This window comes from Hydra vulgaris, chromosome 07 (genome assembly GCF_038396675.1).
Source record: "Hydra vulgaris chromosome 07, alternate assembly HydraT2T_AEP".
NCBI lineage: Eukaryota > Metazoa > Cnidaria > Hydrozoa > Anthoathecata > Hydridae > Hydra > Hydra vulgaris.
In genome coordinates, this window is record NC_088926.1 from 34,155,001 (window position 1) to 34,174,189 (window position 19,189).

The following is a 19,189-nucleotide window of genomic DNA, read 5'->3' on the forward strand; positions in this document are numbered from 1 at the left end:
TATTAGATTTTATTTAGAGATTAGCACAGTGGAGTGTACATACATCGACTGGATATCTTAAATGAATATACAGAGAGTGTATGTACACAACAACTATCTAGGGAGAACTGAAGCCTTACATAGAGGATTTAACAGAGTATTTACTGAAGCCCACTTAGTTCCTTATTCAGTAAGATATCAAATTGCTTAGCTAAGTGCTCAATACAATTTTATAAGTATATATGAAATAGTTTTAAATGTATTTTAATAGAGTGCTCAATATTCTTAAAAGTACAGTTCAATCATAAATTAGTAGAAATCACTTATCAATTTTTAAGTAGTATATATATATATATATATATATATATATATATATATATATATATATATATATATATATATATATATATATATATATATATATATGTATATATATATATATATATATATATATATATATATATATATATTAATATATATATAAATTATATAACTTTTTATATATATATATATATTTATATTAATTTTTTATTTTGACTAGTTTATATAATAGTGATTATTTTGATTAGTATTAATGTTATTTAATGATTGGTTTTGAAAAGTTATGCATTTATATTTAATTATAAGTGGTATAAAGTGATAAATTTTATCATTTTAACTAATTTGAATTAAATATTTCTTATAAAAAATTGTTAACAATTTTTTTTTAATTTTTAATTTTTTTGTTTTGAGATCCTGCTGAGTGGTTTTCAACATTGCAAACAGTAGGTAAAAAAATTTTTCATCTTGTTGAGTATTAATGTAATTGAAAGTTTTACCTGAGGTTTTTGAAATTAATGTTAAAATAAAAATTTATATTGAATAATTTATATATGAAGTAAAATTACATAAATCATAAAAAAATAGTTTTTTTTATGATTTGTACAATTTTTAAAGAAAATGAATAATTAAGAATAATTGCATAATTATCAAATAACTTTTTTTTATATTTTTTATTTTTAGTACAGTTTCTAGAAGCAATCTTCCACATGACCTATTATTGCAAATAAACTAAATTTTTTGCTTTTTATAGATTTTTTTTTTAGTTGAAATGTGAAAATTCATTTAAAATGAAGTTGCAGATCATTATGTTCTTTTTCTGTCATTTTCACTTTGTTCATCAAAAAGATGTCACTGATAGCAAAAATAGTGACACTGAAAAATCATTAGGTGAGTTTCTAGTATATTCTAAACATTTTGATTTGTGTTATACACTTTTATGCATACTACATGTTTTAAAAGTTTTGTATTATCTGGTAGTTGTGTTATATTAATATTAGTTTATGTTATGTTAGTATTAATTTATGTTATGTTGGTATTAATTTATCTTATGTTAGTATTAATTTATCTTTTATCTATTTTATCTATTTTTTATTTAAAATTTAATTTAGAGCAAATTGATGACATAGCAAAATCTAAAACAGGAATCAGAAAATTAAATTTTGGTTCAGTAAATATTGAACGCATTGAATGCAGCATTAATATAACTTCTGTAACTCAGCCATGCTCAGCTTTGAGTGTTTTGGAAGATTTATTTCCGAGTTTAGATTTTGAAAAACTCTCTGGAGGTTTTATGAGCTTTTATTCTATGCTAATAAACATAAAAATTGATTTTGCTAAGACTGGACAAATATGTAATTCAAGTGAGGGATCTATTGAAGTAAACATAAATTCAACAGGGCGTCATGTACATATAGTAGATAAAAAATATCTACCTTTAAAAATTGTATTTCTACAAGTCATATGGGATTTGAGTGTAAAACAGTTAAAAACAGTGGATATTGAATTAAATGGTGTTTTTTTAAGCAATACTCTTGGTATAAATTCCAATAATCCTAATTATGAAGGTGTTATCATAGAAATTCAAAAACCAAAAGGCTTGACTATATTTGAATTTAAAACTGTAAATTTACCTACCACTGAACTCAACTACCTTCTTAAGGATTTTTACATTGACATAAGTTCAATAACAGTTGGTCTAGCACTGAAAACAAAGTCAGAACTTTCTTTACAAACTTTAAAATTTTATAACTCTACTCTGATTGGCTACATTGAACCTAATATTATGTTTGAATTTCAACTTAGCGGTGTGCATATGGGTTCAAATGCATACATATCTGCAAATCCAGTTTATGTAACCATCCAAAAATATCATGGTGCTCTTGAGCCTACAGTTGCAATTTTTGGAAAGTTTTATAGTGGAGTCATAAATACTTTAACTAAAGTTTCAGTTGTTGAATTACCTGTGTATCCTTTTCTAAAAACTGTAAAAGAACACGCTTTAGTGTTGTCTTCTGAGAAGATATCTGTTATTAATATAAAAGAAGCGAGAGAAGCAAGTGACAAGTTTTATTGTAAAAAGTGTAGAGTAAAGTTTCTCCCTGGTCTACATGTAATTTTTCATGTTGAAGACATAAAATCAAGTAACAATGCAACATATGTTTCTAATCAACCTGATATTTCTGATAATAAGGAAGAGTACTTTGCTCATTTGCAACTTTTAAAAAGAAATCATATTCCAAATAAACTTTTGAAAAAGATTAATGCAAAGTATTCAAATATTAGCAATCAAAACTTTTTAATAAGACATGATAATAACTTTAAAATTGAGCGAACCAAGAGAGAAAGCATGTTCTATGAAGAGAATAAAAACTTCAGAAATCAAGAAAAGCTAAAAAGAACTTATTTTAGCAAGAGCAGGAACATTTTGAATAGTGATATCAAGGGTTATGGTAAAGTTAGATATACTAAAAATCTTGATTACAATTACTTTAAAAGAGACAGTCTAAAGGATTTGTTGCGAAATGCAAATTCTATTGTCATGACAAATACTAATGATGAAGATGATACTTTAGACTCTACAATCTTCCCGGCTGATAATATGAATAAAAAATTTTTTTCTTCAGAGAAAGATTTTAATTTTACAATAATAAAGAAAGTTCAATCTCTTATAAAAAATGATTCTATGACTTTAAAAACCAACTTATCAGTACCACTAAATGATGTTTTTACCAAAATTGGTCATACTTCCGAAACTACAGTAAATATTACTTCAAATCTTGTTAATAATTTGACTAGGCAAGACAAAGATAATAAAACTGAGCATTTATTCAACAAAACATCTGGTTTGTCTAATAATAATAATATTTTAATTTTGCTAAATGAAAGTACATTACCTGTTAGTTTTATTGAAAAATCTGCTGAAAATAAATCCACTGTAAAAAAAGAAAATACGATAAGTGATTTAACATTAAAAATATTGCAAAACTCTATGCAGAGTTTGATACAATATAAGGAAAAAAACAACAGAAAAATAAAGAGTGAAGACAAAATTTCTCTAACAGAAGTTGAGCCTTTCATGCTTAACAAAAGTGATACAATTATGTTTGTAAATGTGAATCAAGAAAGTTTAGTGTTTGAAGTTTCTCATAATTCAGAATATGATGTTTTGTCAATTATCAATTTTGTTGACCCTGCTATACTGGTAAAAATTAAAGTTTTTAATTCCATTTTTTTCCTTTTTTTATTTGGGGCCATCCATAAATGATGTCAGTGATTTTACTCTCCCCCTTAAAAATGATAATAAAAATGCCATTTTTTTATGGTATTATTTTTATTTGTTTTTATAGATTTTTTAAAAATCTTTTTATAGATGGTGTAAATATAAACTTAAAAAAAAAAATTTTCAAAATTGACATCATTTTGGCCTCAACAACCCCCTCCCCATTTTTAGTTGTCAAACTTTTCAGTATCCCCTCTTTCCTCTATTTACTAATATTATTTATGGATGGCCTCTTTTTTAGTTAAATTATTTTACAACATGCTTTGGTTTTAATAATTAATTATTTTTGATTGCAATTAATTTGGTATAGTTTTAGGAATTAGAGACATTTTTAGGAATTAAAGACAAGGGACTTATTTAAGGCAGGTTGCACAAAATACAATGCTATGTTGACGACCATTGAAATATTGTGTTTTTTTGACAACCACTGCAGGCATTTTACCAGTTTGACATCATATATTGTCTGACAAAATCTCAGATAGTCTGATCAAACTCATGGAACATTTTAACTTTTAATCATCAAAACCAATGAAAAAAATTGGTAATCAAAATGTCTGATTAAGTTAAATGTCAAAAAGGCGAAAGACCATTATTAATCTGAACTGTTTCCAGGTTGAAAGTAAATTTATATTTATTATTCTGGGACACTTATTTGTGTTTGCTTTTAACTTTATATTTCTGTGCGCAACTTACTCATAAATATATTGAAATTGAATAATACAAAAAAATGACTACTAAGTTATTTTAAAAAATTTATAGATTATGTAATTGTTCTGGACTCCATGCTCAGTCCTTTGCTTTTTATTATTGTTTTGGAAGCTCTCTCAAAGGAGTTTAATGTTATTTTACTATAGGAGATTATCTATGCTTGATTGTAGAGACTGAGGAAAAATTATTACTTAGATTTCTGTGTTGTAAAAATGAAAAGAATTCAAAAGGGTTTCAGATTAACATGAATGGCATAAGTTATGCATTGTAAAATCAAGAATAAGCAAGTATAAATACTGGAAAGTGGCAGTGTAAAGTTTATTAGGAAAGAAGTTGGAGCAAACTATTATTTGTACAGTTTGTAATCTATGGGTTCAAAAGAGATGTAGTGGTATACAGTGGTATGTAAAATTATTGAACAACTACTCCAGATATGGTACAGATAATGACTACCATAAACTTTCAAATGCAATGACTTTTGACAGTGTTATTGTTCATATTGTAGTAATGGAGTAAAATTTTCTGCAAAAACTCTTTCCACAAAAACTCATTGAAACATATTTAATGAAATAAAATATTATTATTAACTTTAATTTGATTATAGTTTTAAAAATTTGTGATAATTACCAATAATTATGAACAATTGATTTGGGCATATTAGGGTATAATTCCTGCTTACATCTATGTGGATTTATAAAAATAGGAGTTGACAAAACATAATTAAAAATTAGTTTTTAAGTTTAAATCACTGTCGTCTAGTTGCAACCACTAGTACACCATTTGTAATGCATAAAAATATATTACTTGTCATGTGCAATTCAATTTTCAATTAACAGCCAAAAGTAAAGCAAAGGTTTTCTATATTTATTCTCCTTAAATATTTTTTCAATACTATATACAGTGAAACAAAAATCTTTCACAGTATTCTATTTTAAAAAATTTCTTTTTTTATAAAGAATTTTTATAATTCTAATTTTCATGTCTTTAACTATGGTTGGAATAAACGCTAGAACTAGACTAGAAGGAAAGAGAAAAAATTATTGGTTTTTTGAGGTAGCTTGAAGTTCAAGTTAGCTCAAAAAACCAATCGTTTTTCCAATAATTTGGATTCAAATTTTAGGCTAAAAAGTTTGAAAGTTTAATTGTTGTCATCAACTTTAAATTCAAAAGGGCAAACATAAAGGTGTTGACCTTTTAAATTTAAACAGAGATTATCTTTTTCCGGATATTTCTTTTATTTGGATATCTGGAAAAATTTTTATTTTTCCAGATATCCAAATGGGTTTCTGGAAATAGTTTAAATATTTTTTTGTCATTTCATAAGTAAGGCAGTGGAAAGTGGTATAAGTCACCTTTTCAAAAAAATCAAGTTATTGATAACAATGATTACAATGTCACAGTATAACTTCATTTGTGAAATAATTTAAATCAATTTTGTTGAAAATTATTGAGACATTTTGGAAAGAAGTTTTGCTAGCTAACGGTATAACAAACATATTAAAACACAATCCTTTAAAGACATCTGTTTAAAAATAAAGTGACTTATGTCACTTTCAAAATAAACAGACCAATCAATCTATTCTATATTTAGTTAGGTTATGCATTATTTGTACGCGTGTAAAATTTAGCTTAATAATTTTTTTATATTTATTTATAAATTCGGATTAAATAAGTATTGAAATACTTTTACTTTTATTTAAAAGAATTCCTGCCAAACCTAAACCCTCAGTTGGTGTATGTACACTCCACTGCACCTATCCCTAAATAAGTCAGTTGATTTATGTATGTATTGGTGCACATATTCTATGAGACTTTAAAAAAAAAAAAAAAAAGTAGTTATAAAGTAAATATAAAGCTACTTCAAAATAAAACTTTAAAAGTAAATATAAAGCTTTAAAAGTAAATATAAAGCTACTTCAAAATAAAACTTTAAAAAAAAAATAATTAAAAAAAACAACTTCTTTATAGAGGATTTAAAAAAGTTAAAAAAAACAACTTCTATGGAGGACTTATGTCTTCACCACTGTAAACACTACGCTGCTATTTTACTGATTTAAAAAATTAAAATATTTAAACATTTTTTACTTGCAAGTAATGTTAATATTGTGTGCATAATGTTAATATTATGTTTTTATATTGAATAATTAATTGATAGTAACATTAAATAATATAACAATTTGTATTATATATTTTAAAAACAAAAGTAGGAGATGTTAAGCTCTTTTATGCATCAATTTTCATTAAACTTAATGGGCTATTTTGATTTTTTATTTAAGTTAAGACTCTGCGAGGGAAAACTTTTGATCCTTTTTGTTTTGTTTATTGTGAAAGTTTATGTTACATGTTTTATGGACGATCCCTTAGTTACACAAAAAGCATTTTTTGTTTCTGGATTTTTCCGGATATTTCTTAAAAATGTTTTCCAGATATTTTTTGAAAAAATTTTTCCGGATTTCTTAATAAATATGACCAGGATAATCCCTGTTTAAAGGTGCCCTTTTGTAGAGCACAGAGAAGACAAAAAAAAGATTTAAATATTAATGGAAAATTTGAGTGTTTTTTTTGTGGAAAAAGTATGAGTTTTGTTATTTCTAAGGTACAATTGGATCAGCTTGTAGATTAAAGGAGGTTCAGAAAATTATATTCTTTTAACAGCATAAGATGGGTCATTAAAGAATAAGCAAACGTTATACAACACAAGGGCAGTGAAGGTTAATGATGTTCACCATCTTGAAAGGATAAGATAATAATCACATGGATGTGTGATGTGACTGAAAAATAAAAAAATAGCAATGATCAGACAGCTTAAAAAGAGATTCCGAATAGTGAGTGCATCTGACAAGGTGCATCAAGTAAGATTAAGGTGGTTCATAGAGTGTAAAGATGCGAATTGCAAACAAAAGTGTAAAGATGGTCTAACTACTATCCCATTAGTCTTCTTTCTATCATAAACAAGGTTTTTGAATCTTTAATTAACAAACTCTGAATCTTTCATCTTGAATTTAATAACTTACTCTCTGATCATGAATATCTTTGTGATTATCAATATGGATTTTGACTTTCTCATTCTACTGCTGATGTGTTAATGGTAATAACCGGTAGGTTTTATTGTGTATTAGATAGATGTGGAGAGGTTAGGGCTATCGCTCTCGACATTTCTAAAATCTTTGATAAGTTTGGCATGCTGGTCTTCTTCATAAGCTCTCTTCTTACTGTGTATCAGGTAAGATTATTGAATCCTTCCTTACCAATCATAGTATAAAAGTTGTCCTCAATGGACAGCACTCTTCTTCATTTCCTGTAACTTCTGGTGTTCCTCATAGTTCTATTCTAGGCCCTATAATTTTTTAAATTTAATTTAATAATTTCCCATAAATCCTCACATCTAAGGTGGCATTGTTTGCTGATGATACTACCTTCATGTCCTGATAAGAAGCCTCTCTTTGATAAAAAGATAAGAAGCCTTTCTTTGATGAAAAGATAAGAATAATAACTAGTTTTTTATTTGAAATTTTAATTTTCGAACTGATAACTTAAATACAGATAATGGACCTTTGTCTAAACATGATTTAACTATTTTATGAAGCTTCATCAGTCAATCAGGTTGATTGTGTTACATTAAATAATTTCTTCATGTTTTGTAAGTCAGATCTTTTGATTTTTTGATTTAATTTTAGATCTTCTACCTAAATTCACATAATTATCATATTTAAGTCAGAGAAAAGGTGCTATTAAAAAATGTGCAAAAATTCCTGTTAAAGGGATTTCAAAGTGCTGAGACAAGTTGCGTTCAGACTTAATCTACAGACTTAATAATTTATTCAAGCAAGTTTTATTCCAAAGTGTATATGACGTCATTGTAGAATTTTGATAAGAAATCTATAAATTCTTTTTTTTTCATTAATTCATAGAAGTTTTTTTTTCATTAAAAACTTAAAAATTTGTTTAGCTACTTATTAGATAAAAGTTTTTTTTTCATCATAAATTACTATAGAATTTTTTTAGTTATTTTAAATTATTATTTTTTAGTTATTTTTATGAAGTTTGCATTAAAAATATGAATGAAATATTTCAGATATTTAATAAGATTCTGTTATAAAAATTATTTTGTATTAACTCTTTCACTACCAGAAGTTGCTGACAGCAGCTTTTGATTTTTTTGATTTTTGACTGCAACTGCTGGTAGCAGCTTTCAAGTATGCTTTACAATTTATCTTGCTTTGTAAACACATTTTTATTCTAGACACATAATTTTTTTGTTCTTAATTAATTCTCTACATAATTATAAACAAATAAGAGCCATATTGTGTAATTATAAAAAGTTATCATTTGACAAAATTAAAAAATCTTAAGTAATTCTTGATAAAAAAAAATTCTTTAAATTCAGTTCTAAAATAAAGCAGCTTAAACACTGTAAAATTTAACTTGAAGAAGTGTATAAGTATTTAGCTCAGTAATTATAAAAGTTGAAGAAAAATATTTTTTTTTATACATTAAATAAGTTTTGTTTTGGACTTAATGTTTTAGTTACTATTTATAAAAACAATGGTTTAAGCACTTTGCATTTCTTATTGTTCAATGATGTGTGTTAATAACTTATTTAATTGTAAAGTTCATTTGTTTAGCTTTCTATTGATATATAGTTTTGTTTTGCTTTTAAAGAGATTTATTATTCAAATTTGAATTTTTTGTCAATGTTATGCCATCCAAGTTTTATTCAAAAAAATGTGCAGTCGCAACGAAAAGATTTTTTGTTAAAATGGCTATTGTCATTTCAATAGGAGAACAAAATCGTCATAGCGATAAACGGCTTAGATAAACTAGAAAAAAAGTTCACATTGTTTACATAAAAAGAAAAAAGATTCATAATATTTCAATAATATAATATTTCCAATAAAACAAGGTGATCAACCTCTTTTCATATATTTATTATATTTAAGTGCATCATAAAAATCCTCATTTTATTTGGTTTTCGTGCTCTATAAAAAACTTTTTTTGTTTAGCTTATAAAATCTAAACGAAATTCATACAATTGATGCTAAACGCTTATTTTAAAAAACAAGTAAAACAAAAACAAATAATATAGATTAAAAAAAAAATTGATTTAAAAAAAAGAAGATCCTACAATGATGTCATATACTAAAACTCAAATTAAATGCACTTGAATAAATTATAAAGTGTGTAGATTGTGACATATATTTTAAGGACTTAAAGGAACTGGCTGACATGGAGATGGCAAGCTTCGAGTAAAACAACCAAATTTGTTTTTCTTGGTATACATTTTTTATTGAAAATAATAAACGTATACCAAGAAGAAACACTCAAAAAAATTCAGCCTAAACATTTTTTTTTAAATCATTCTCTTTAATATGAAAAGAACTTGTCTCAGCACTTTAGTATTCCTTTAATTACATTAAAATGAATAAAGAAATAATGCATTGACTTTGACTAAATTGACTAAAACTCGACTAGTCGAAAGTCAATTTAATCGACTATGGATTTCCTACTAATCGACTAAAGGTGGATTTAGTGGAGTAATAAACTTAAAATTCTTATATCTTTTTATTCAGTTTAATTTTTTCAATTTTTAACTTTTGTTTGTTCATTTGATAAGAATAACATGTACTATTATAACTATTGTATACTGCTTTTGTGTACTCTCTTTAGGTTTTATAAAATTCAGGATTTCAAAAATGTATTAGTCAATTTTAGTTGACTTTAAAAAATATATTAGTCAATTTACTCAACAGTCGAATTATTTACAAGTCGTAACAACACTTATGTTAATTTAGGGCACATGCATTTTTTCTTGCTTTAATAAAGCAGGTATTGCGTTACTCAGTTTCTTATTTGTGTTTTAGTTGGTATTATACACTTTAAACTAATACTTCAATATATTTATTACTTTTGCTTATGAAATATACTTTGTTGTAAAGGTTTGTTCATTTTTTGTTTATTTTAGGCAAATCTACCATGTTTTCCATTTTATGGTGAAAACTCAAAATTTATGTTAAACAAGGTTAGCTTAACCAAGGAAATGCTTGAAATAAATATGAATTTGACTGCAGATATTGAAGTTGTACCTGGTGTCTTCTTAATAAAAAAATCATTTTGTATAACCGTGCAACAGACAAAAGAAGGCCAAGTAAATCAAAAATGTTTAGTTAATATAAATTAAATGTGTTATATATACCTTTTACTGTCTACTAAGGTGCACAAGTCATGCTGATTTTTGGTAACTTTAATAGGTATATCTAAGTGCTAGAGTTTTGGGCCAGTAGTATTAGGTTTGAAGGAAATCATTCCTAATACTATCTGTCTCACAGTGAGTGCATGTATTAAAATTCCCATTTTTTTCTTTTTACTTTCAAAATTTTTAATTTTTAATTTGTCTAATAATTTTTATGGTGCCACTATATGTGAATAATGACTTAACTTTAGATAGAGCCTTTGCAATAGTGCCAGTTAAACAATCCTATGAATTAGTTGGAGCATGTATTTAAACAGTTATATGCCTCAATACTAATTTATTACAATGCAGCATACAAACAGACCAGAATAATTGCCTCCTGGTTAATTATTCCAGGTTTGATAGAAAACCTCCATCTTTTCCTGAACCTGTTATGGTGTTTGTACAATACCCCTCTGATTTCAAAAAACTCATGGGTTGCCATTAAAACCTTAAAACTTTAAACAACTTTAATCTATGAGCATTCAATAACTTTAATTTATTAAAAGATTAAACATAAGAATGTGTTAATGAAGTTTTATAAGAAGTCAACATAGCTTTAATAAAAAAAGAGATAAAATGTTTAAACTTCTCTTTGCCCCCTGTAACCTGTAATCTTTGAACTTCTCTCTAGACATTCATAAATTATCTCTCTAACTATTTATCTCACTAATTATAAATAATTATTATAGTTATATTGTCTGAACTTTAAATGGCATTATTCAAACAATGAAAGTCTGATTGTTTTAAATTTGTATGTCAATTATTTTAACACTTTTATTTTAATCTTTTAACGCACTTTACCCCACTAATATATTTATTTTTCAACAAAAAAATTATTCTTGTTTCATAGGATATGGTAATATAGGAATAATGAATAATAAAGGAATTCTAAAAGTTTCAGATTTCAATAGTTTAAAAATTTTAACCCCTTGCATTTGAGCTTAAATGAACAATTTTACTTTACTGAAAACTGCAATCCCCCATAGGTAAAAATTATTTTTTTAAAAATTTTTTTTACCTAATTCATTATTCACATATAGTGGGACCATAAAAATTATCCAGCAAATTAAAAATCAACAGTTTTGAAAGAAAATTTTTTAATTCCATGAGTAAAAAAACATTCTCTTAAAAGCACTTCTCCATTCTTAAAACAAAAAATGAAGTTTATGGTTGCTTTTCACATTTATGATTGAGACTTTGGTAAAATCTTAAAGTTTTTTTGTAATGAATTAGTTTGCAAATAAATAAAAAATATTTTAAATAATAATAAAGTTATTTAAAATAAAATTTATTTTAATTAATAAAAAAAAATATTTTGTTCAAAAGTATTGTGAAACCATTTCAAAGTTAGTATTACAAAGTATCGCAAAGTGTTAGGAAACTATTACAAAGTTAACCATTTCAATTTCTTTAAAGTTAAAGGGTAATTCCATGTAAATTGACCCAGACCATGTCACCTTATATCTTAGATTTTGCTGATTTTTATACAGTTGAGTAAAAAACACTTTGTAAAATAAGCATTACTTGAAAATTTTAGCCTCTGGCTCCAAGAAAATCCTGACTATTTTACTTTTAGCAGATAATGGCCAACCCCCTCTTATCCCCTCAAAATTTAAACATTTATTAAGAGGTTTCAAGTAACATAACTTTGGTTTTTTACTTATAATTTTGTACCAGGCTATTTTCAGGAGTGACAAATCCAATGAAATGGTCAGAAATGTAAAAAATTATTATTAAGTAACTATATTTATTAATTTGAACAAATTTAGGCAATTTTTTATAACCCTTATTTTGATGCTCAAGAAACTCATGTTTCTATATTCATTGATCTTTCAGAAAACATAAGGATTTTGACCTGCAAGCATATGGGTTTCCATATATGGAGAACAGGACAGGGTCCCCACTTTTTTGTAGCGCAATATTGAATCCAGCTAGTCTGGAAGGTAGTTTTCACTACCTTCCAGACTAGCTGGATCTCTAAAACGTTTGGAATTTTTGAAGTGCTGGTAAACATCCATGTTAAAATTGTTTCAGGGCCCAAGACACCAGGGGAGGCTGGTTCATGTGCCCCATTTTTTTTAGCGGAATCTAGCAATAGACTTTTCACTACCTTCCAGACAAACTGGAGCTCTTAAAATTTAAGTATTTTTGTAGTCCTGATGAGCGTGTGTTAAAATTGTTTCCAGGACAGGTGACCAGAGGCTAGGGCACCAGGGGCCATGCTCTCCTTATTTTCTCTGAAAAAAATTTTTTCAAATTTTAAATTTTAAAAAATAAATGCAGAAACTTAAAGACAACTATGTATGCCTCAAATACCTCCCAATAAAAAGTGATAAAAACAACAATCCATATCTTTAATATACTCATTAGTTAAGTATACTCATTACTTCAATGAAGCAGGTCGGAACCTTTAAAATTGGCTAAGTGTCATTAAATATTCAGTGCTTCGGCTGAGTGCCTAGCCAAATATTTGGTATTCAGCAAAATCACTATTTATGACATCTCTAGTCGTGATTGTGTTAAGATTTGCTTAGAAGTGTTGGTAATTAAACCCAACACTCATTGAAAGAAAAGTTTCTTAAGAGGGTTGTGTGGGTGCATAAACACTGCCATAACATCTTGCTCAATATTTTCAATTTCATTTATCATGCCAATCCAATAAAACATCATATTAACACAGAATAAGTTCACCAAATTTCAATGTATTGATGTTAGTTTGCTGATTAGGTTGAGAACTTTAAATACCATAAAAAGAAAAAATGCCTGTTACATCAACATCTTTACTTGTTATTTTATGCTAATAGTATCTATAAACTCTAGGTTATTTTTTTTTTTTAATATCTTTACTTCTAACAAGGCTGCAAGTAACCACTATTAAAATTGGAAGTTACTGGCAGAGAAAGGATGAAGTTTATAAAGCAAGATAACGATTAACAGGCGACTTAAAAGATTGCAAGTTATATGTATCAGGAAAACAAAATAACGGGAGCGAATTTCTAAGAACTGATTATCAAGGAAAAAAACTAGTCAAATAGAAATTTTTGGAGCTCTTAGGAACAGTCATAGTAAATAGTTAAGACTGAATTGAATGACAAGTAACACAAAAATTAATTTTTGTAGATGGCACATGTGACACTAACTCTTTAGAGCAGCACCCATTATAGTATTTATAGAAAAGAGAAAGAAAAGCACCATTATGACAAGGTTAGCTGCAGGTCCAGCAGGTCCAGCTATGTTTATAATCAGGGCTGTGGAGTTGGTAAACCGCAGTTCCAACTCTGACTCCTTAACTTTATCATGGACCGACTCCCAACTCCGACTTAGACTCCTTCATAAGTCACCAATTTGTAACAACAAATTTACCTCGTTAAAATGTTAAGATTGCCTATTTCATCACCATAATATAAATAATCTGAACACTTAGTGCTTTAAACAATATTTATTAGAAAACATTTTCTGAAAAGTAACTTTTCTGAACTTTTATAAATAGATATACAATAAACTTTTATGCAGTCACTAATAAAATTATGAATTAGTCCTCAGAAAAAGTATTGCCTTTGTCAGATCCTCCTTCATGGATGTTCTCAAATCTGATCTTATTTTTTTTAGCGCAGAGAACAACCTCTCCACACTAACTTGAGTTGGAGGCAAAGCAGTAACCACATAGGCAACTTCTCTGACTATTTTCAGGATACATATCAATTACTTGCAGTACTGTTACTTTTGATGAACGGTCAAATTGTTCCACTACTATACAACATACTGTTTCAGTATGTTGAAACTTACTGGCAGTGTTCTCTGATAGGGATGACTCTTTTTCCATGCAGGAACGCTTTGCACGGTCTTTATGGTCCAAATATTCCTCATCAGTAGATGATGTTGAAGAATTGGTAGTATGAACCAATTCTTTTTGTTCCTAACAGTTCTGCAACTTGTTCATTCTTACAGCTATTTCAAATAGAGTTTTTCCTTTAGTCAGTTGTTGATCATCAAGAAGTATCAGATGCATTGGGTCTACATAAATAGCTGCCAAAAGAATCTTATTTTCTAATAGTACTTTTTCTCTCTGTTTCATTGAAGCGGCAATGCCACTTGCAAATAACGCTCCTTTTTGGGACAGGCAAAACATTTTTTTAAAACAATTTGTAATCTTAATTTATAAACAACGATGACCATCAATGTGTTTCAATAAACTTTTATAAAAAACGCATTATGTTAATATCATCAAAAACATTCCTAAGTCTTTTTTTTTTTTGCTGTTTTGTAAACTTTCTAATTAAATGTTTTTTTACTACCCTAAGCACTTCTTATAAAATTTACAAATTTTAACGATTGTTATTAATAAAAAGCATTATACATTAATTAACAAAGAATATTATTAAAAAATTATATTTTATTTAAAAGTTTGTGTATTTTATTACTATGTTTAAATGCAATTTTATTATTTATTTTATAAACAACTACGACTTTAAAGAAATATTGTGTCTTCAATAATTTTTTTAAAAGAATACATAAAGTTAATAGTCCGATTCCGAAGTAGAAGTGAAATCATTGTTGCTCTAATTATACCGGTCTATGAATTTCCTAATCCTAACCCTTACCATATTTGTTTTTTAAATGCACGGGTTATTTTCTCGAGAAAAAAAGTTACGTCACTGCTTATTCCAATAAACTTTATAAAAAAAGAAAAGAATAAATTTTTAAGATTGATAAACAAAAATAATACTTAAGTATATAATACTAATTTGAAAATTAAAAAGCTTTCTAAATAAAAGTTCATATTAAAATATTCGAACTCAAAACTCACTGACCAGCGCTCGCATTAAATATCATCTTTGATAAGTCTTAATTGTGTAAATTAAAATAATTAAAATTTTATTGCTTTACAATTTGCTTAGTTTAGGTCTATAATTTGTACTAAAGTTTGCTTTTAATTAACAGATGTAAAAAACATTAGAAAAGATTAAAGTTTTAAAGTTATTCAACCTTAACATAAATATAAACATAATTAAAAATAACTTTCTAATAGAGTTTTAGTTTTCTTCAGGTTAGATTAGTTGAGTATTTTTATTTTTTTTTATTTCTTTTTAAGATTTCTTTCGTTTTTTATAGGTTAGCTTGAAATTTTCTTTCTTTTGTCGGGTTTGTTAAGTGCGTTTTCAAATAACTTTAAAAAAATAATAGCAAGTGTGGTCAGGAATAGAGTGCGATTGCACGCTTTTCCTGTTCACGTCTGTACCAGATACACCGTAAGAAGAAAGCTTATGGAGAAGACTAGCATGCCAAACTTTATCAAATGCTTTAGAAATGTCCAGAGCGATGACCTTAACCTCTCCACCTTTATTTAATGAACGATAAAACCTATCAGTTATTACTGTTAGCAAATCAGCTGTAGAATGAGAAGATCCAAATCTATATAGATGATCAGAAAGTAAGTTATTAGATTCAAGATGAGAGATTAAGTGTTTTTTAATTAAAGATTCAAAAACCTTGCTTATGATAGAAAGAAGACTAATGAGTGGGTAGTTAGATAAGTCAGATTGCTCTCTAGAATTTTTGAAAATAGGTATAACAGATGCCGCTTTCCAGAAGACCAGATATTAAGACACTGATAAGCACTTGTTAAATAGTTTTGAAAGTATAGATGACAGCTCTGGAGAACGCTTCTGCAAGACTATAACAGGTATGTTCTATGGACCACAAGCTGTAAAAGAGCCTAAGCAGGAAATCACTTTGAATTCAGAAGTTAGAATGATACAGATTACAAGCAATTGATCAACCTGTTTATCAGCTATATCAGGTAGGATGGGATTAGTGGAATCAAGAGATAAGAATGATGAAATGTTCTTAGCAAACAATTCAGCTTTGTCTTTAGGTGTGGTATTAAAATCTGAACCATGCAAGAGAGGAGGAATAAAGATTCTCTAGGAATAAAGAAGTCTCTGGGGCCTTATTTTTGAGATAAAATACAAGATTTTGTGACCTGAGAATAGCAGGCTTTGGTGTTAGACAAAATCTTTCTAGCAATAGTAAACAGGCGTCTGTTTTATGGAGAATTGTTTTGTCAATAGATATGGAAGTAATGGTTATGATTGGAAATTGCAGCAGCGCAATGACAGGAAAACCATGGAGAAAAGTGAGGCTTGGCTTATAATCGCCAAGATGGAATAAAAGATTCCATGCCAGTCTGAATTCAAGAAGTTACATAAGAAGCACATTTGTCAGCAGGAAGACGAAAGATTTCTATCCAAGGGCCATTGGGTAGAAATCTTTTGTCCCAGAGTTCCAGTCAGCTTTAAGGTAGTTGTAAGAGGTACAATGATACCCCTATCATTTTGATGATAAAGAAGAATGAGATAATAGTTTTAAAGAGATCAAACTGTGATCAGAAGCACAAAGGGGTGAACCTGGAAAAACTGAGCACTGACTAGGATCAGAAACAAGATATAAGTTGAGTGGATAAAGTAAATGATTCGGACTGTCTGGAAAGCAAGTTAGAAAGTTGGCTATTTGTGTTGGAGATTGAGAAAGACAAAAGTTGTGGATCTTAATACCAGCAGAGTCATTGACTGAAGAATAAAGAGAATGGGGATAGTAAATTTGATCAGAAATAACATCGAAAAGAGTGCAGTATTAAGATGAAGGAGATTGATATAGAACAAAGAGAAAGGTGATAGTGAAGGTGATAGTGAAGTGCTAAATGAAAGCACATAAAAGAATAGTCTCTGGATTCAAATCTAGTTTCCCAGCAAATGTGTGAATTCTTATGAATGTAAATCTCAAGCATGTGACTAGTGGAGTCTTTACGAATTAACGAAGATAACCATCAACACTAAGATCACAAGATGAGACAGACTGAACTCGAATTAGTCTCACTAAGAGCAATTAGGTCTAGTGAACTTTGCCAGAGATAAGACTCAACAGAAGAAAAATTTCGGAGGCCAGTTAGTTAATAATAGATTTAAAGAACTTGGTGATGACGATGGTTTTTTGTGTTTTTTAGTTTTTGATAATTTAGTCATTTTTTAAATTGGTTAAAGAACTTAACTCAAAACACAAATATTGCTCTGTACACTACCTAATAGTCCAAACAATCGCCTTATTACAACTAATAAACCCTAAGTCATAAAAAAGAGCTCCCAATGTGGCCTTGACAATGCACACTAAAAGTACAAACAAGGACACTTGATTGTACTTTTATGTACACTTCCATGCCTAACATGGCACTGTTACTACTCTAATACTTTACAGCCGTTAATGGAATCAGCTTCTCTGAGCTACCAAAGAGTTCAGGAAATCTGACTACCAGCCAGCCTCAGAACCATAAAACTGAATTTTAGAGCTGTACCCACATTAGGAGATAATAGAATGAGTTGCCTAGTCATAAAAATAGAGACACAAATAAAACCCATGCATTGAGAAAAAAAGATTGAGCATTCAACATCTTAATCTTGAAACAATGTATTAAAATACATCTACGCAGCCTAATAGATGAAGAAGAGGTGCGAAGCTGGTCAACAGATAGAATCTGTTTATCCCTTAAGTCTTAGCCTAGGAGGCCTTCTAAAAGGCAGTAGCCGAATGCATTTAACATCACCATGAATAAGACTTATTTTTGAGACACTTGCCCCAAGCGGTTTGATAAGTGCAGTGGCAGTGAACAACAACTATATAAAACACAAGGCAGTGGATTTGATAAGTCAGAGTTAGCATCTCCTAGTCTTTGCTTAAAAATGGGTATCCTACAAGGCAGCAGGGCATATAGCAGGTTGTACTGGGTTTCATGTTACCAATAGCAGGATAACTTTAGATGTTAAAATTAGCATGATAACCTAACCTGACATTAAAAAAATTTCTTTTAACTTGCTGTCAAAATTAATAATAACCTAACACAAAAAAATGTTAGCTATTGCTCTGAACTAGTATTGAAAATAAAAAATTTGTTTTTAAGATGAAATAGAATAACCTAATGTTAAATAAGAGAATGAAATAGCTAACAAGAATAAGATAAATTTAATTGATTGTAATTGATTATAACCATATTTTTATAAAAAATCAAAACAAAAACAAAACAAAAGAAACCATATTTTTATTTAAAAAATATTACACACAGTTATGTATGCAATTTAAAAAGAAAAAATGCATACACATTGATGGTAGCTTCTAGTTCCAAGAATTGTTCTGTATTTTAAAACTTTTCATGATGATGGCAAGTTGTTAAAATTTTTTTATCTGTTATTCCAGATCTGCAAATTAATTCTTCTCTGGCATCTTCTCTATAACAATCAAATCTCTTTAAATCAGTCTTTCTACAATAAATTAGTTTATGACAAGTATCATTTGACAGTTTTCCAAAATCAAATAAATCCATTCTTAATGTAAAACTGCATTTCAGATTAAGTTAAAAATGAGAAACCAATAGAAATGAATATAATTAAAGCAACTTAAACACCATGGTAATTTAAAACTAAACAGTAATTGATTTCTTTTTTTAATATAAAAGTTTTTTGTTTCTTTAACAAGGTTGTTTATTTGTAATTAGTTTGTTAATGTTAAAAATGTTAATAATGAATTTAATAAGTAATAAAATTCTGTTAAAATGGATGGATGACTGTTTTTAATTTGTATACTTGCAAATCAAAATTCTTATCAACATATGAACTTTCTTA

The 19,189-nt window shown here is 27.7% G+C and overlaps 1 protein-coding gene across 2 annotated transcripts in view; it reads left to right on the forward strand.

Moving 5' to 3' along the window:
• The first annotated feature begins 4 nt into the window (after nt 1–4).
• LOC101235783 (uncharacterized) overlaps nt 5–19,189 on the forward strand; it is an 81,420-nt gene continuing 62,235 nt past the window's right edge. For both annotated transcript variants that reach the window (XM_065801678.1, XM_065801679.1), the window contains exons 1-5: nt 5–169; nt 712–747; nt 1,065–1,188; nt 1,410–3,502; nt 10,251–10,433. In XM_065801678.1, coding sequence (XP_065657750.1) covers nt 1,089–1,188; nt 1,410–3,502; nt 10,251–10,433 — 2,376 coding nt within the window. In that variant the 5' untranslated portion in view covers nt 5–169; nt 712–747; nt 1,065–1,088. The remainder of the gene's footprint in view (nt 170–711; nt 748–1,064; nt 1,189–1,409; nt 3,503–10,250; nt 10,434–19,189) is intronic.